General features: G+C 41.6%; 2 protein-coding genes across 2 annotated transcripts in view; one reads left to right on the top strand and one right to left on the bottom strand.

Moving 5' to 3' along the window:
* slc15a5 (solute carrier family 15 member 5) overlaps window positions 1-9,338 on the top strand; it is a gene marked incomplete at both ends in the record, with an annotated part of 28,471 nt that extends 19,133 nt beyond the window's left edge. The window contains 7 exons of the mRNA XM_084185712.1: window positions 1,479-1,648; window positions 1,942-2,172; window positions 2,372-2,548; window positions 2,717-2,905; window positions 3,198-3,329; window positions 3,480-3,588; window positions 9,194-9,338. Of these exons, the coding sequence (XP_084041838.1) occupies window positions 1,479-1,648; window positions 1,942-2,172; window positions 2,372-2,548; window positions 2,717-2,905; window positions 3,198-3,329; window positions 3,480-3,588; window positions 9,194-9,338 (1,153 nt within the window). The remainder of the gene's footprint in view (window positions 1-1,478; window positions 1,649-1,941; window positions 2,173-2,371; window positions 2,549-2,716; window positions 2,906-3,197; window positions 3,330-3,479; window positions 3,589-9,193) is intronic.
* Window positions 9,339-12,835: 3,497 nt separating this feature from the next.
* LOC311148744 (E3 ubiquitin-protein ligase TRIM47-like) lies at window positions 12,836-14,865 on the bottom strand (the record flags this gene model as incomplete). The annotated part of the gene is made up of 5 exons (XM_084185711.1): window positions 12,836-12,895; window positions 13,019-13,178; window positions 13,295-13,528; window positions 13,749-13,835; window positions 14,263-14,865. 4 exons carry the CDS (start codon window positions 14,863-14,865, stop codon window positions 13,110-13,112), a joined length of 993 nt encoding a protein of 330 aa, XP_084041837.1. The 3' UTR covers window positions 12,836-12,895; window positions 13,019-13,109.
* Between the last annotated feature and the right edge of the window lie 5,527 nt (window positions 14,866-20,392).

Raw genomic sequence — 20,392 nt, 5'->3', positions numbered from 1 at the left:
ACAGAGTGTTGCGTAGTAGGCAGAGATAGTTAGTAGTTCTGTTACATATATTTGAAATACGTATTTGAATTACTTCTGAGTATAGGTCATTTGAATTATGCTGGGCTGAACTACACTACTGTAATTTGTATTTTCAAAATAGTAAATACTTTTCTATGCCATTTTGTTTTATAGCGGTTCACATTTTGTGTACCCCCCCCCAGAATAGTCTGGTGGTGTGATAAGAGCGTCTGCTAAATGAAGTAAATATACATGTATATGTAAAAATGTTGATAAATACTTTGTTGAAGGAAAATGTACTTGATACAATTGTGATATGTTGTTGTCTCACCCAGCTATCTTAAGATGAGTACTAATGCATCAATTGAAAGTCGCTCTGGATGAGAGCATTTGTTAAATGACTAAAATGTAAATGTACATTTTATAACTACAGAGCACGCTGAGGATTATTCTAATGAGCTCCGCCCCGAATAATAATACCCAGTGTGCTTTGCAGTTAATTTGGTATGTTCATTTTCACATTTGCACTTGCATTTTAGTCATTTAGCTTATCCAGAGTAACTTGCTCACAGAAAGAAAAAAGGTTTTGGAACCGTTACTGAAAATGTTGTTGCTGTTCGGGCTGGATACTTGCAAATGTATTTTTGTATTTTTAATTAAATACATTACAAAATACAAGTATTATTTTTGATACATTGATTTTTATGGTATTTTGTATCTGTATTTTGTAATTTTATTTTTAAAATGTTTGCCCATCCCTGGTAGTAGAATACTCTGTATGCAGGGTGTTTTCAGGGCATGACCACTGGAGGCAAAGGACCAGTTGAAAATAAGTTTTATTAAAACTAAATGTTTCACAAATCACTTTCAAAAGGCAAAATAAAATAACTAGCTCTCTTCAGCGCATAATCACTTTAAAGGGATACTTCGGGACTTCCAGTTTTGGCGCTAACGCTAGTTAGCAATTGTGCTAATGCTAGTTAGCAACTTCCTTCAAACTGGTATCCACGAGTTCATCTGGCTCTGGGGAAGTAAATATAGGGCTTCATTGCCAAAATCCTGAAGTATCCCTTTAAGTCAAAACTATAACTGAAATGTCTTTGGCCACCATACCAATCAAAACTACATCAAAAGAGTTCATCAAGAGGTCCATAGTGTTTGAGATAGTGGCTGGGTTGGTGACAACCAGCCGCATGGTGGCTCACCAAACAGGCATAGAGAGCTGACTGCAGCAAGGTGTACTGCTTAACTAGGATGTGGCCCTAGTTGTAGAGTGGCTTTAAAGCCAAGTTATGCTTGATCCGAAAATGTGGTTGGAGGCGCCGTATGGATGTTGTGTTGGATGGTGTGTTGATAAATAGTCTCTCAGTGACTAGCTGATTTGGTTATGGGTACCAAGATTAATGTGGAGAGCACAGGGCCTGCATTTAATTCCAAAAAGTTTCCCCTCATCCCTGGTTGTTATATTGTCCTCTCAGGTTCTACTGGCTGGTGAACCTGAACTCGACGGTAGTGTTTCTGGGTATCGCCTACATCCAGCAGTCAGTGGCCAACAACCTGGGATTCCTCATCCCCTTCATGTCTGTGCTGCTGATGCTCATAACCATACACATGGTCCGCAACAACCTCATCTTCAGGCCCAAGAAAGGTAACACAACCTCAATCTCACCTGCAGGCCCAAGAAAGGTAACACAACCTCAACCTCACACACAGACTATCTCACCTTTGTGTTACAGTGTATGTACCTATGTTTCTGTGGTCAATTCTAGTATTGATGTGGTTGCTGTGGTCAATTCTAGTATTGATGTGGTTGTTGTGGTCTGTTCTAGTATTGATGTGGTTGTTGTGGTCTGTTATAGTATTGATGTGGTTGTTGTGGTCTGTTCTAGTATTGATGTGGTTGTTGTGGTCTATTCTAGTATTGATGTGGTTGTTGTGCAGGCAGTTCCCTGTTGACCACTCTGGGGGTGTTCCTGAACTCTCTGAAGATGTGCTGCCTGCACTACCGCCACCTGAGTGGGGGCGTGGCCAGCTGGCTGGACCGCGCCAAGGAGAACAACGGGGGGTGCTACAGTGAGACGCACGTGGAGAACGTCAAGGTCCTGGCCAGGCTCTTTCCCCTGTATGGCTTGCAGATACTGTACCGGGCCTGCATCACTCAGGCAGGTCAATGTAATGGAGAATATCAGGGCTCTACATTGACATGCTTCAAAAGGAGATTTTTAGAGCATTTTCAGGTCATTGGCAAGTGCAAATACATCATTTTTCAGATGTTGGGGGTAAAACTGGCAAATCTATAATGTTTATTTATGCTCCAAAAAGTTGTCCTAGAATCTGTTGTTACCCTGACCTCTCCCACAGATTCCAGCAGGTTACTACATTCAGACCATGAACTCTAACCTGCACCTGAACAGCTTCCTCCTGCCCATCGGTGCCATGAACGTCATCAGCATCCTACCTCTGCTGCTGCTGGCCCCTCTCATGGAGTGTGTCACCTCCTGCTACCTGTCCATGGAGAAAACACCCTTCTCCCCCGCCAGAGTCATTAGTAAGCACACACACACACGGCACACACAGAGATACATACAGGCACACACACACGCAAGCATGCACACACATGCACAAATACCATCCTCATTAATGAGTCAGTCAATGTTAATGTCTCTCTCTCTCCCTCTCTCTCTTTCTGTTTCTCTCCCCTCCTCTCCTCTCTCAGCGCTGGGCCATGCGTGTGCGGCCCTGTCTGTCCTGGTAGCGGGCCTGTCTGAGGTCCACAGGAAGGGCTATCCTCTGACGGAGCAGGCCCTGTCAGGGAAGGTGCTCCAGGTGTCCTCCATGGCCTGCTTCCAGCTGGCTCCCCAGTACATCCTACTGGGGCTGGCTGAGGCCCTCGTCACCCCTGCCTGTGAGTGACAGAGAGCCAGCACGTATTTCTGACACACCTATTGCTGCTACACTGTTCGTACACAGAGACAAACTGGGTTGGAGATTTACAATGTCAATGGACACCATATGTAGTTGGGATGAAGTTAGAATGTGGAGTGTTGGAACCAACTGCCAACATGGAGGATAGTATTCTGAACTCTGGAAGCTAGGGTTAGGATGCCCCCTACTGGTGTATTAGAGACATACAAGAGACGTTTGAACCAAATGAATGCTTCTTTCTCTTCCCAGTCTTCCTCTCTTCTCTGTTCCAGGCTCTGTGATCTCCTTCCACCTGACACCCAGTCATATCAGAGGCATCTCCCTGCACTTCCTCACCCTGTCCTACGGAGGGGGCTGTTTCCTGGGAGCCCTCATCATCCAGCTGGTCTACCTACTCTCTGGAGGTAAAGGCTTCACTAACAGATGCATCATCATAACCATAGAAACTGAAGAGGAACATACATTCATGTTGGAATGGTTGATGGGGTTCTGTCTGCATTATGGTGATTCAGTCCTATGGCCACTGATAGCACTGTTCTCCTGTCCAACTACAGGTAACTTCTACCCAAACACACTGCATGAAGGGAATCTGGAACGTTTCTTCTTCTTCTTAGCCATGTTGATGACCATAAACACTCTGGTGTTCTGGTGGATATCTTCCAGGTACAGTATGAGAACCTCTCATGTATCAATATAGTCACTGTAGATGAGACAGAGGACATGAGGAGGAGAGGAAGCCATTAGAGTTATTTCAGTCTTGGACTTCAACATTTTCAGTTAAACAAATTGGAGAATTTCCTTGACCCCTTGATGTGACCTGAACAAAGTATCAATATAGTCTGTGCAGCTGAGAAAGATGACAGTATTGAGACAGGTGACAGTATTGAGGCAGGTGACAGTATTGAGACAGGTGACAGTATTGAGACAAGCGACAGTATTGAGACAGGCGAATGTATTGAGACAGGTGACAGTATTGAGAGATGACAGTATTGAGACAAGTTACAGTATTGAGAGGTGACAGTATTGAGAAATATGACAGTAGTGAGACATGTGACAGTAATGATATAGGTGACAGTATTGAGACAAATAACAGTATTAGACAGGTGACAGTAATGACACTGGTGACAGTAATGAGATAGGTGACAGTATTGAGACAGGTGACAGTTTTGAGAGGTGACATAATTGAGACAGGTGACAGTATTGAGACAGGTGACAGTATTGAGACAAGTGACAGTATTGAGACAGGTGACAGTATGAGACAAATGACAGTAATGAGACAGGTGACAGTATTGAGATAGGTGACAGTATTGAGACAGGTGACAATATTGAGACAGGTGACAGTATTGAGACAAGTGACAGAATTGAGACAGGTGACAGTATTGAGACAGGTGACAGTATTGAGACAGGTGCCAGTATTGAGACAAATGACAGTATTAGACAGGTGACAGTATAGAAAGTATTGAGACAGGTGACAGTATTGAGACAGATGACAGTATTGAGACAGGTGACAGTTTTGAGACAGGTGACAGTATGTAGAGGTGACAGTATTGAGACAGGTGACAGTATTGAGACAGGTGACAGTATTGAGACAGTTAACAGTATGAGACAAATGACAGTATTAGACAGGTGACAGTATTAGACAGGTGACAGTAATGAGACAGGTGACAGTATTGAGACAGGTGACAGTCTTGAGACAGGTGACAATATTGAGACAGGTGACAGTATTGAGACAGGTGACAGAATTGAGACAGGTGACAGTATTGAGACAGGTGACAGTATTGAGACAGGTGACAGTATTGAGACAGGTGACAGTATTAGACAGGTGACAGTAATGAGACTGGTGATAGTAATGAGACTGGTGACAGTAATGAGACTGGTGACAGTGTTGAGACAGGTGACAGTATTGAGACTGGTGACAGTATAGAGAGTATTGAGACAGGTGACAGTATTGAGACAGATGACAGTATTGAGACAGGTGACAGTTTTGAGACAGGTGACAGTATGTAGAGGTGACAGTATTGAGACAGGTGACAGTATTGAGACAGGTGACAGTATTGAGACAGGTGACATTATTAAGAGTATTGAGACAGGTGACAGTATTGAGGCAGGTGACGGTATTGAGGCAGTTGACAGTTTTGAAACAGGTGACAGTATTAAACAGGTGACAGTAATGAGACAGGTGACAGTATTGAGATAGGTGACAGTATTGAGACAGGTGACAGTATTGAGACAGGTGACAGTATTGAGACAGGTGACAGTATTGAGACAAGTGACAGTATTGAGAGATGACAGTATTTGGAAATGTGACAGTATTGAGACAGGTTACAGTATTGAGACAGGTGACTGTATTGAGACAGGTGACAGTATTGAGACAAATTACAGTATTGAGACAGGTGACAGTATTGAGACAGCTGACAGTATTGAGACAAGTGACAGTATTGAGAGATGACAGTATTGAGACAAGTGACGGTATTGAGACAGGTGACGGTTTTGAGGCAGGTGACAGTATTGAGACAAGTGACAGCATTGAGACAGATGACAGCATTGAGACAGGTGACAGTGTTGAGACAGGTGACAGTGTTTATACAGGTGACAGTGTTGAGACAGATGACGGTATTGAGGCAGGTGACGGTATTGAGGCAGGTGACAGTATTGAAACTGGTGACAGTATTGAGACAAGTGACAGTACTGAGAGATGACAGTATTTAGAAATGTGACAGTATTGAGACAGGTGACAGTATAGAGACATGTGACAGTATTGAGACAGGTGACAGTATAGAGAAAAGGTGACAGTATTGAGACACGTGACAGCATTGAGACAGATGACAGCATTGAGCCAGGTGACAGTATTGAGACAGGTGACAGTATTGAGACAGATGAAAGTATTGAGACAGGTGACAGTATTGAGACACGTGACAGTATTGAGACAGGTGAAAGTATTGAGACAGGTGAAAGTGTTGAGACAGGTGACGGTATTGAGACAAGTGATGGAATTGAGACTCGTGACAGCATTGAGACAGATGACAGCATTGAGACAGGTGACAGTATTGAGACAGATGACAGTATTGAGACAGGTGACAGTATTGAGACAGGTGACTGTATTGAGACAGGTGACAGTATTGTGACAAATTACAGTATTGAGACAGGTGACAGTATTGAAAGATGACAGTATTGAGACAAGTGACAGTATTGAGAGATGACAGTATTGAGACAAGTGACAGTATTGAGAGGTAAAAGTATTGAGACAGGTGACGGTATTGAGACAGGTGACAGTTTTGAGGCAGGTGACAGTATTGAAACTGGTGACAGTATTGAGACAAGTGACAGTATTGAGAGATGACAGTATTGAGACAGATGACATTATTAAGAGTATTGAGACAGGTGACAGTATTGAGGCAGGTGACGGTATTGAGGCAGTTGAGAGTTTTGAAACAGTTGACAGTATTAGACAGTTGACAGTAATGAGACAGGTGACAGTATTGAGATAGGTGACGGTATTGAGGCAGGTGACAGTATTGAAACTGGTGACAGTATTGAGACAGATGACAATATTAAGTGTATTGAGACAAGTGACAGTATTGAGACGGGTGACAGTATTGAGACAGGTGACAGTATTGAGGCAGGTGACGGTATTGAGGCAGGTGACAGTATTGAAACTGGTGACAGTATTGAGACAAGTGACAGTACTGGGAGATGACCGTTTTTAGAAATGTGACAGTATTGAGACAGGTGACAGTATAGAGACAGGTGAAAATATTGAGACAGGTGACAGTTTTGAGACAGGTGACAGTATTGAGACAGGTGACAGTATTGAGACAGGTGACAGTATGAGACAAATGACAGTATTAGACAGGTGACAGTATTAGACAGGTGACAGTAATGAGACAGGTGACAGTATTGAGATAGGTGACAGTATTGAGACAGGTGACAGTCTTGAGACAGGTGACAATATTGAGACAGGTGACAGTATTGAGACAGGTGACAGAATTGAGACAGGTGACAGTATTGAGACAGGTGACAGTATTGAGACAGGTGACAGTATTGAGACAGGTGACAGGATTGAGAAAGGTGACAGTATTGTGAAAGATGACAGTATTGAGAAAGGTGACAGTATTGGGACAGGTGACAGTATTGAGACAAATGACAGTATTGAGACAGGTGACAGTATTGAGAGATGACAGTATTGAGACAGGTGACAGTATTGAGAGATGACAGTATTGAGACAGGTGACAGTATTGAGACAGGTGACAGTATTGAGACAGGTGACAGTATTTAGAAATTTGACAGTATTGAGAGGTGACAGTATTGAGACAGGTGAAAGTATTGAGACAGGTGAAAGTGTTGAGACAGGTGACGGTATTGAGACAAGTGACGGAATTGAGACAAGTTACAGTTTTGAGACAGGTGACAGTATTGAGACAGGTGACAGCATTGAGACAGATGACAGCATTGAGACAGGTGACAGTGTTGAGACAGGTGACAGTGTTTATACAGGTGACAGTGTTGAGACAGATGACGGTATTGAGGCAGGTGACGGTATTGAGGCAGGTGACAGTATTGAAACTGGTGACAGTATTGAGACAAGTGACAGTACTGAGAGATGACAGTATTTAGAAATGTGACAGTATTGAGACAGGTGACAGTATAGAGACATGTGACAGTATTGAGACAGGTGACAGTATAGAGAAAAGGTGACAGTATTGAGACTCGTGACAGCATTGAGACAGATGACAGCATTGAGACAGGTGACAGTATTGAGACAGGTGACAGTATTGAGACAGATGAAAGTATTGAGACAGGTGACAGTATTGAGACACGTGACAGTATTGAGACAGGTGAAAGTATTGAGACAGGTGAAAGTGTTGAGACAGGTGACGGTATTGAGACAAGTGATGGAATTGAGACTCGTGACAGTATTGAGACAGATGACAGCATTGAGACAGGTGACAGTATTGAGACAGATGACAGTATTGAGACAGGTGACAGTATTGAGACAGGTGACTGTATTGAGACAGGTGACAGTATTGTGACAAATTACAGTATTGAGACAGGTGAGACTATTGAGACAGGTGACACTATAGAGACAGGTGACACTATAGAGACAGGTGACAGTATTGAGACAGGTGACAGTATTGAGACAGGTGACAGTATTTAGACAGGTGACAGTATTGAGACAGGTGACACTATTGAGACAGGTGACACTATAGAGACAGGTGACACTATAGAGACAGGTGACAGTATTGAGACAGGTGACAGTATTGAGACAGGTGACAGTATTGAGACAGTTGACAGTTATTAAAGGTGACATTTTTGAGACAGGTGACAGTATTGAGACAGGTGACAGTATTGAGACAGGTGACAGTTATTAAAGGTGACAGTATTGAGACAGGTGACAGTATTGAGACAGGTGACAGTTATTAAAGGTGACAGTATTGAGACAGGTGACAGTATTGAGACAAGTGACGGTATTGAGACAGGTGACATTATTTGGACAGGTGACAGTATTGAGACAGGTGACAGTATTGAGACTCGTGACAGCATTGAGACAGATGACAGCATTGAGACAGGTGACAGTATTGAGACAGGTGACAGTATTGAGACACGTGACAGTATTGAGACAGGTGAAAGTGTTGAGACAGGTGACGTATTGAGACAAGTGACGGAATTGAGACAAGTGACGGAATTGAGACAAGTGACAGTATTGAGACAGATTACAGTATTGAGACAGGTATATGTGTTGAGACATGTACACGTATTTAGACAGCTGACAGTATTGAGAGAGCTGACAGTATTGAGACAGGTGACAGTATTGAGACAGATTACAGTATTGAGACAGGTACACTTATTGAGACAGGTGACAGTGTTGAGACAGGTGACAGTGTTGAGACAGGTGACAGTGTTTATACAGGTGACAGTGTTGAGACAGATGACGGTATTGAGGCAGGTGACAGTATTGAGGCAGGTGACAGTATTGAGACAGGTGACAGTATTGAGACAGGTGACAGTATTGAGACAGGTGACAGTATTGAGACAGATGACAGTATTGAGACAGGTGACAGTATTGAGACAGGTGACAGTATTGAGACAGGTGACTGTATTGAGACAGGTGACAGTATTGAGACAAATTACAGTATTGAGACAGGTGAAAGTATTGAGACAGGAGACAGTATTGAGACAGGTGACAGTATTGAGACAGGTGACAGTATTAGGCCAGGTGACAGTATTGAGACAGATCCAGCCTAGCAGTCTCTCCTCCCCTGTGTCCCAGGTACCTAGACCTGAGTGTGGTGCAGTGTAGAGGAGTAGGAAGCAGCCTTCTGGCAGAGAAACTCCTGCAGTACAAGACCTGCCTGCGATTCTACGACACCATGGAACGCTCCTCCACAACATCCTCCATAGACACAGTGTTGTGACCTCTACACTACCTTTGTCCCCTGTAGCGCTGGACTTCCACTTGCTTTATTTATGTACACTACATGACCAAAAGTATGTGAACACCTGCTCGTCGAACATCTCATTCCAAAATCATGGGCATTAATATGAAGTTGGTCCCCCCTTTGCTGCTATAACAGCCTCAACTCTTCTGGGAAGGCTTTCAACTAGATGTTGGAACATTGCTGTGGGGACTTGCTTCCATTCAGCCACAAGAGCATTAGTGAGGTTGGGCACTGATGTTGGGCGATTAGGCCTGGCTCGCAGTCGGCATTCCAATTCATCCCAAAGGTGTTGGATGTCATTGAGGTCAGGGCTCTGTGCAGGCCAGTCAAGTTCTTCCACACCGATCTCGACAAACCATTTCTGTATGGACCTCGCTTTGTGCACAGGGGCATTGTCATGCTTAAACAGAAAGGGCCTTCCCAAACTGTTGCCACAAAGTTGGAAGCACAGAATCGTCTAGAATGTCATTGTATGGTGTAGCGTTAATATTTCCCTTCACTGGAACTAAGGGGCCTAGCCCAAACCATGAAAAACAGCCCCAGACCATTATTCCTCCTCCACCAAATTTTTAAGTTTGCACTATGCGCGCTTCAGCTCTCGGCGGTCCTGTTCTGTGAGCTTGTGTGGCCTACCACTTTGTGGCTGAGCCGTTGTTGCTCCTAGACGTTTCCACTTCACAATAACAGCACTTACAGTTGACCGGGCAGCTCTAGCAGGGCAGAAATTTTACAAACTGACTTGTTGGAAAAGTGGCATCCTATGACAGTGCCACGTTGAAAGTAACTGAGCTCTTCAGTAAGACCATTCTACTGCCAATGTTTGTCTAAGGAGATTGCATGGCTGTGTGCTCAATTTTATACACCTGTCAGCAACTGGTGTGGCTGAAATAGCCAAATCCATTAATTTGAATGGGAGTCCACATACTTTTGTATATATATTGTATGTACAGTACTGTGTATTCATTTCATTGACAGCCAGTTTAGATCAGTGGTATTCAACAGTCAGTTTTAGACAGTCAGTTTAGATCAGTGGTATTCAAACTTATTCATTGAATACCAATTATTTATTCCGCCAGAATTTCTGGGGACCCCATTTTTTCCCAATTAATTTATTGCGACCCCACCCCATCCCAAATCTAATGACACAACCTTAAATACTGTACATTTCTATTTTTAAATCAACAAAAATACATGAATTCATTACATTTTAATCAATAAATACATTTACTCAATAAAATAAAATTTTCAAATGATCTTTCTCAAAAAATGTTTGTATATTGTCCCATACAATAATCTGTACTCTTAATTTTTTGTTCCCCCGTAACCCCACTAGGAGTCGCCACCCCGACGTTGAATACCACTGGTTTAGATGGTCATAGACTTAAATCTTTGTGTTCCTTCCTACTCCAATATAATGTGTGGGTGTATTATGTGCTGTCTTTTTGTCTAAATGGATATACTGGTGCATACATTACTGGAAATAGCTGATTAATTGTGTCAATCAATTCAATAATAGAGCGATTCCAATGTCATGATGATGAGTTTTATTTTGAAAGATCACATTGATTCAGTAATTGATTGATGTGATTTAAATATTCTCATCTGATCATAAATGGATAAACAATGATCACAGTTTCTGATTTTACCGGTTTGCCAGTACTGCAGTTTTACATAAAGAGAAAAAAAGACACATTTACAGAGGATTGCAACAGCCAAGAGGTGATCAGGTAGACAGTAAAAGTCTGAAGCCTGAGTGTCAGTCTGTATGTGCTATCATGCCATCAGTTTAGCAAGAACACTAACAGATCTGGGACCAGGCAAATAAGAATATGCTATGTCTAAATATATATTTTACAATAATGTTAAAAAAGGGGAATTGAACCAGATCATAGGCCTAGTGGAAGACTGTTGATAACCCAGAAGCTCTCCATCTACAGTGCCTTCGGAAAGTATTCAGACCCCTTGACTTTTTCCACATTTTGTTATGTTACAGCCTCTGGATAGTGGATTAAAAAGACCATCAATCTCCAATGATATTAAAGTACAATTCTGAACATTACTGATATACTGAGTGGCAAGTCAAGAGATCTGCTATTTTTATTGTTTGGTTAATAGCCACACCTGCTGGACAGGTTTAATGTTGCTTGACTGAGCAGTATGGGAGAATAAAAGATGCCAAACTTAGGGTCGGTTTCCCGGACATCTCCATTGAACATGCTTTTTAGTCTAGGACTAGGCTTCATCTGTGTCCGGGAAACCGGCCCATATAGTTCAATTAGCAAGTAAGTAATACTACCTGTTCCATGATACTGAGGAAAATGACATTGAGACAGAGAACCAATTGAGAAAACATTTCAATGGTTCTGAATGACAACCAACTTACATTAACAGCATACATCATGATTAATGTAAATGTAGACAATTAAAACATTACATTTGATAAAAATAAGTACATTACATTTTAATTCAACTATGAAGATCAAAGATCAGTTTAACCAGCTCAGCTATAGACTACACCAGCATGACTAGTATCTATGTGGACCCTACTACAGTTTAACCAGCTCAGCTATAAACTACACCAGCATGACTAGTATCTATGTGGACCCTACTACAGTTTAACCAGCTCAGCTATAGACTACACCAGCATGACTAGTATCTATGTGGACCCTACTACAGTTTAACCAGCTCAGCTATAGACTACACCAGCATAACTAGTATCTATGTGGACCCTACTACAGTTTAACCAGCTCAACAGTACCAGAGAGACAAAACCCAGGGTAGAGGGGCTGAGTGAATGTGGTCTGGACTCTGTGGAGGAGGGTCATTGTATCAGAGACACTGTAAAGGACAGAGTACCTGCCTTGTGATCCAGGTACACTCCTACTCTGGAGGACTGAGGGCCTGATACTTTAGTCTCAACATTATTGTGTCTGAACAAATAACCACACCTATTGCACTTTATACTCCAGGACTTGTCATTGAGTCCAAATGTATTACCTCTCCGTGTTCTGCTGATGTCTTTATATGAGACTGCTGTAATAACACACCCCCCACTCCACTCCACCTCCCAGTAACAGCGTACAGACAGACCCTCTCTACATAGCATCATCAAGTCATTTGTGAATCTGTCTGGATGATCAGGATATGGTTGGACTTAGCGTTTATAGGTCACCTTTCTGTTCCCTTCAGACAGAGAGAGGTATGTGTGTTTGGGTCCAGTGTGAGCTGACAGGAATCTGGGAGAAGAGCAGAGCAGAGACCAATGAGGGGAGTTAGAACAATAAGTTAAGTCAGATATTGTATCTACCCTGTCTTTGATCAGAGCACAGCAGAGATCAAATCAGAGAAATATGATGAGTCAGATAGCTACCCAGTCTTTGATTAGATCTACTATTTCTATATATTTCTAGAGGGATTGTTAGGAGTGTCAGTAAAAAAGAGACTGTTAGTTACTTCAGAATAAAGAGACTCACATTGTAAGAACTGTTCTCTGGTCTTGGGCTCTGGAGGCAGTACAACATCCACTATATTCACTACAGACACAAACACATTCACAGAGAGAGGGAATGTTATCATCATACCATATTCCACATGTATATGACTAGTAGGGAACTTTCAATGGTCTAAAGTTTATGTTCTTATTATTTTCAACACACCTGTAGTGGAGATCTTGGTCCATTCTCCTTTAAGGACGTCTTCTAGTTTCTCTCTCAGTTCAGACACAGTCTTACTCACATCTCCAAAGTACTAAAGAGGACGGACAACGATGCTGGTTAAGTCTGAAGATACACTGATACTGGAGAGAGACTGAGAACTCTGGAGAGAGAGAAAGAGAAAGACAGAGAGAGCGAGAGACACACACACAGACAGAACAGAACAGAATGATTGAAACGTTTATTTTCATATCACATGTAACAAGGCAGTTTAGTTACCTGGAGGAAATGGATGTGATCCTCTGTGTGTGAGAGCTGCTCCAGCTCAGTGCTTCTCTTCCTCAGCTCAGCTATCTCCTGCTCCAGTTGCTCCAGGAGTCCTTCAGCTTGACTCACTAGAGCCTTCTCTTGGGCTCTGATCAGCTCCTTCACCTCAGAGCGCCTTCTCTCAATGGAGCGGATCAGCTCAGTAAAGATCTTATCACTGTCCTCCACTGCTGCCTGTGCAGAGTGCTGTTAAGACAGAGAGAGAGAGAGAGAGAGAGAGAGAGAGAGAGAGAGAGAGAGAGAGAAGGCTCCATTTTAAGCAGTCTATTATCTTTCCAACTGGGAGCCCAAGCAGCCTGTTTCCCACAGTGGGATTGGAGACGGGCCCCTCTCTCTCTCCCCCTCTCTCTCTCTGACTGGAGGAGAGAAGTGAAATGGTGTGTCTCCTCTGGTCAACAATACTCACCTTGAGAGACTCCACAGCCTGTTGGAGCTCCTTCTCTCTCTCCTGGAATCTCTGCTGGACCTTCTGCTGACTCATCCCCAGCTGCCTCTGTGGAGAATCACTCTTCAATGAGCTATCAAGCTTTATTTGTTCAGTAGATGAACAGTATAATATTGTGATATAGGGCCTATAGAGAGGAATGTCTAAAATCTTGAGGAAGTCCCTTTGCAATATGGTATTATTATGCTGCTATGTGAATGATTATAGTTCAGACTGAATTTTTGACTCAAAAAAGGGCATTCAAAACGATAATGGTGTTTGATAACAAATAATAATGGTGTTTGACTTTAGAAAATTGTGATACATTTGAAGCATCTAGGTTAAGAAAATCTATATGCTCAAGGTTTGTGTTCATATTTGTTCTGCTGAGGATCGATTTCATTTGAATTCTCTCATATTCAAACAGCCTTAGATCCTACTGTATCTTTAATTATTTGTTTATCAGACAGTCACCAACAAGTAGTTCTGGTCTTACCTGTTTCTCAGTCCTCTCTGCTGCAGCTGACACTGTATCATGGCCTTTATGTTCATCCATCACACACTGATAACAGATACACTGCTGATCGGTACGACAGGGAACCTCCAGCAATTTGTCATGATGAGAGCAGATCTTCTCCTGTAGTTGTGCGGTGGCTTTGACCAGCTTGTGCTTCTTGAAAGCAGGAGATTCATAGTGAGGTTGGAGGTGAGTCTCACAGTAAGAGGCCAGACACGCCAGACAGGACATGAGGGCTTTCTGCTTTCTGGTCCCAGTGCAGAAATCACACGCCACATCTCCAGGTCCAGCATAGCACAGAGCAGGAGGGGGAGCAGCCTGGAGTCCTGTCTTCTTCAGTTTCTCCACCACCTCAGCCAACATGTTATTTTTCCTCAGAGTAGGCCTTGGAATGAAGGTCTCTCTGCACGGAGGACAGCTATAGACCCCTTTCAAAACATCCTGATCCCAGCAGCCCTCAATACAGCTTCTACAGTAACTGTGTCCACAGGGGATGGTGACTGGCTCCTTCAGTAGATCCAGACAGACAGAACAACAGAACTGGTCCTGGTCCAGGTCGAGCAGAACTCCCTGCTGAGCCATTTGGACGGTTGTTCACTCTCACACAGACAGATGACACAGAGACTCAGATCAGTATTTCTTCCTCAGAAGAGAGTTTGTGGAAGGGGAATGGACTTTCTGGTTCTGCCAGATGGGTGGGTGGGGTTGAAAGAAGGGAGGGAGACAGACAAGTAGTTTTGTTCCAGGTTAAGGCCTTAAGTTTAACATGGAATAAATCAAATAATGAACTTTCTCAAATATGAGTTGTTAGAATAAAGGAAGTACAGTCCCTTTAGAAAGTATTGACAAAATGGGATTAAAATGGGATTAATTGTCATTGTTTGTCAATGATCAACACAAAAATTCTGTAATGTCAAAGTGGAGAAAAAAAATCTTACATTTGTAAAACAAATATATGAAACATAAAAAATGAATATATCTTGATTAGATAAGTATTCAACCCCCTGAGTCAATACATGTTAGAATCACCTTTGGCAGCGATTAAAGCTGTGAGTCTTTCTGAGTAAGTCTCTTAAGAGTTTTCCACACCTGGATTGTTCAACATTTGCCCATTATTCTTTTCAAGATTCTTCAACAACCATGTAGCAACTTGCCATATATTTTCAAGCACATTTAAGTCAAAAACTGTAACTCGACCACTCAGGAACATTCACTGTCTTCTTGGTAAGCAATATTTGGCCTTGTGTTAAGGGTTATTGACTTGCTTAAAGGTAAATTCATCTCTCAGTGTCTGGTATAAAGCAGACTGAACCAGGTTTTCCACTTGGATTTTACCTGTGCTTAGCTCCATTCTGTTTCTTTTTTATCCTGAAAAACTCCCCAGTCCTTAACGATTCCAAGCATACCCATAACATGATGCAGCTACCACTATGCTTGAAAATATGGAGAATGGTACTCAGTAATGTGTTGTATTTAATTTGCCATAACACTTTGTATTCAGGACAAAAAATGAATTGCTTAGACACATTTTCTGCAGTATTACTTTAGTGTGTTGTTGCAAACAGGATGCATATTTTGTAATATTTTTATTCTGTAAAGGCTTCCTTCTTTTCACTCTGTCAATTAGGCTAGTATTTGAGTAACTACAATGTTGTTGATCCATCCTCAGTTTTCTCCTATCACAGCTATTAAACTGTGTAACTGTTTAAAAAAACCCTAGAGTTGATGTCCGCGCCCCCGCAGAAATCGAACTAGCATAATAAAAAAATCCCTATTCAAATCTGTCTGTATAAGATAGAGATATTTGGCAGAGCTACAGCTGTGTTTGTCAGACCATGGGACATCCCGAAAATTGGTCTTCTCACGAAAACATCTGTAGTGTCCAAACGGTTTGGCCTATAAAACCTCCTTGGAAACATGAGACTCTCACGAACACAACGGGGTTCTCTGTTTTGCTCTACGACCCCCACAAGCTTCACAGGACTCGTCTGAAGTCTGTACCACAGATCTGCCAACTTCTGTCTTTAGCGTCCGAACAGTTTAAGCTACACACTAATATGGCCTTCTATGGAAAGGTGAGACCACAGATAGAACAATGAGACTGATATTTCACTGGATTTATAAATGTGAAGCATCCGGTTGGTGGTGAGAGGAAGCCCAGTGGCCGGCAGTGGGAGAAGATGGAACAAGGTGGATTTTGGCCAACATTCTGCTAATGTTCTCATCGATTGAACATTTGATCTCAATACAGATTTCTGTTCCCAAAACTAGAATCTGTTACGAACAGAGTGGACTAAGTTCTGGAGACTTGACCCTTTGCCAAAGTTTCAAAAAATTGCGTTGTTTAGAAGGAGTGCAAGGACGAATTGTGTTATTGTACACACACACTTCACAGAGTAGGCATTCCCTAATGGAAATGTGCAAATACATGCTAGAATGCGCCAATAGGATCTCGCTAGCTCGTGCTTGGCTCAAAAACATTGAACGTTTCTTCAAGTGCAGTAGCAAAAACCATCAAACGCTATGATGAAACTGGCTCTCATGAGGACCGCGACATGAAAGGAAGACCCAGAGTTACCTCTGCTGCAGAGGATAAGTTCATTAGAGTTACCAGCCTCAGAAATAGCAGCCCAAATAAATGCTTCACAGAGTTCAAGTAACAGACACATCTCAACATCAACTGTTCAGAGGGGACTGTGTGAATCAGGCCTTCATGGTCGAATTGCTGCAAAGAAACCACTACTAAAGGACACCAATAAGAAGAAGATACCTGCTCGTACCAAGAAACACGAGCAATGGACATTAGACTGGTGGAAATTTGTCTGGCGTCCAAATTGGAGATTTTTGGTTCCAACTGCCGTGTCTTTGTGAGATGCGGTGTGGGTGAACGGATGATCTCCGCATGTGTAGTTCCCACCATAAAGCATGGAGGAGGAGGTGTTATGGTGTGGGGGTGATTAGCTGGTGACACTGTCTGATTTATTTAGAATTCAAGGCACACTTAACCAGCATGGCTACCACAGCATTCTGCAGCGATATGCCATCCCATCTGGTTTGGGCTAAGTGGAACTATCATTTGTTTTTCAACAGGACAATGACCCAACACACCTCCAGGCTGTGTAAGGGCTATTTTACCAAGAAGGAGAGTGATGGAGTGCTGGATCAGATGACCTGGCCTCCACAATCCCCCGACCTCAACCCAATTGAGATGTTTTGGGATGAGTCGGAGTGAAGGAAAAGCAGCCAACAAGTGCTCAGCATATGTGGGAACTCCTTCAAGACATTTGGAAAAGCATTCCAGGTGAAGCTGGTTGAGAGAATGCCAAGAGTGTGCAAAGCTGTCATCAAAGCAAAGGGTGGCTATTTGAAGAATCTCAAATATAAAATATATTTCGATTTGTTTAACACTTTTTTGGTTACTTCATGATTCCATATGTGTTATTTCATAGTTGGGATGTCTTCACTATTATTCTACAATGTAAAACATAGTAAAAATAAAGAAATACCCTTGAATGAGTAGGTGTGTCCAAACGTTTGACTGGTACTGTACATGGGGGGCCAGTATGAAAAAAAATATATATATATATTTAAAAAAAAAAAATATATATATATATATATATAATGTATGCACTCACTAAACTGTAAGTCGCTGGGGATAAGAGCGTCTGCTAAATGACTAAAATGTAAAAAAAATGTAAATGTTGGTTGTTTTGCTCTAGGACGCATACGAGCACACACAAGACTTGTCTGAAGGTAGCCCGGTAAAAGTTATAAAAATGAATGGAAGTCTATATGGAAGTAGTTTAGTATCTAAAAAAAGGGGTTGAATGTGTCATTAAAAATATATATATATTTTTTTAAACAAATAGTTTCCTGATCTTTCTTATATCTCTCAGATATAGGACAGACACTACAAAACAAACTTCATTTAGATTTTGTTTTGGACTATCCGTTTTTCCATGTATGAATTGGTTATTCAATGCGTTTCTATGGGTAATACCAACTTCAGTGTTTCAACAAATACTTTTGTATATATATTTTTTTATACCTAAAGGGGTTTCCTTCCTCTCTGCCAACTGAGTTAGGAAGGACGCCTGTATCTTTGTAGTGCCTGGGTGTATTGATACACCACCCAAAGTGTAATTAATAACTTCACCATGCTCAAAGGGATATTCAATGTCTAGTTTTTGTTTTTTTACCCATCTACCAATAGGTGCCCTTCTTTCGAGGCATTGGAAAACCTCCCTGGTCTTTGTGGTTGAATCTATGTTTGAAAATCACTGCTCGACTGAGGGGACTTACAGCGATGAGGTAGTCATTGAAAAATCATGTTAAACACTATTATTACACACAGAGTGAGTCCATGCAACTTATTATGTGACTTGTTAAGCAAATGTTTACTCCTGAACTTATTTAGGCTTGCCATAACAAAGGGGTTGAATACTTATTGACTCAAGTCATTTCAGTTTAACATTTTTAATTAATTTGTAAAAATGTCGAAAAACATAATTCCACTTTGACATTATGGGGTATTGTGTGTATGCCAGTGACAAAAACATATAATTTGAATCCATGTTAAATTCAGGCTGTGACACAACAAAATGTGGTAAAAGTCAACGGGTGTGAATACTTTCTGAAGGCACTGTAAGTTGAGCAAGGTCTGAGTTGTTTCCACGATTAGTTTGGTTGGAGTTAGAGAAGAGACCAAAGTAGCTTTTCAGATAAGCAGTAGGTGGAGCTGTATAACTATGACAGTCATGTCAACCACCTCCTAACCTTCTACTGCACCTGTGTAATCTATCCCCTGGTGAAGACAGGGGCCTGACTCTGACTACTCTTATGGGAGGAAGTGAGCATTTCCCATGTTAATAGTAAATATTGGGCTATGTACACTACTAGCATGTTGCATTGAGACTTGTCTCGTGAAAACCTGGAGCCAAAACGATGACAATAAAAAGTATTTATACCTGTTTTTGCTTTACATCAGTTTAAACACAATGATACAAACAAAACCAAGCTGTAAATGTCTTCATTTGAAGTACAGCCATATGGATTTCTTCAGTAAGCAGTTGGGACAGATGTGATTAAGAATACAACAGCAAACCTGTATGGAGCGATTTCAGTGCCAACAGAAATTGTATTTTAATTCTATCATTTTGCATTTGTATTAGGATATTGAATTTAAATTTCATATTTTTGCATTTGTAATGCACAAATTGAATAATAGAATTCATAATTTGAACTTGTATTTCATGATTTGAAACAGAATTGAATGAATATTTCATTAAAGTTTTAAAATTCAATATCAATATAATTTAATATTTATATATTCAGTTTCAATATGGTAGATATTGCATTCATTGTCTGTGTTTCAACTTTACAAACTATTATTTCAAGTTTATCAAATGTTTCATATATTCAACTTCTCGGATGCATTCAGATTCAGTTTTCAAATTCAGTTTTCTAAATTCAGATTCAAAACCAGAGATAACATCCTGGTACTTTGCCAGCCAGGTAAGGTAGAGGAGAACAGATAGAATAAAATGCTCTCTGTGGTAAACAGAGCCAATGTGGCATGTTGAATTTATTTTCTTCTTATGAATTTGGCTCTAGCTATTATGACCCCAATCCTGAAAGTTTAGACTCTCTGGAACATGGATCTGTCATCTGTTCCCCTCACAGGGCTGCGCAGGACAGGGAGTGTCACAAAAAACACAATTTGGTCCCCATAATAAATTTAGTTGAATAGCCCTGTCATAGCCCTTTTAAGGATAGCCTTTCTACTCCCTATTTAATCTTGCTCTAGTGACTGACTGGGTTCGAACCAGGTCTCCTGCATGTCACAAGACTGTTTTAGCCAACTTAGCTAAAGCCTATAGGGATAAGTTCAGGAAATTCATGTAAAGGACGACACACTGCTAACTTAACGAGTACTGCTTCCCCCTGATTCAGATCATACTGAGACTCAAACTCAGGACCTCTGCCTCGCAAACACGTGACCGCCCTCCTGAAGCATTTTAAGCCAACACGCTATTAAAAAAGGGTTTCTTCAATTGCGGAAGGGGTGACACTTTAGGCTGATGAGTGAGTTTCACAGATCCCCATCTGC

This window comes from Coregonus lavaretus (genome assembly GCF_964263955.1).
Source record: "Coregonus lavaretus genome assembly, chromosome: 21".
Classification (NCBI taxonomy): Eukaryota; Metazoa; Chordata; class Actinopteri; order Salmoniformes; family Salmonidae; genus Coregonus; species Coregonus lavaretus.
Note: the sequence above shows the minus strand (reverse complement) of the source record. Positions and strands in the feature narration are given on the sequence as shown.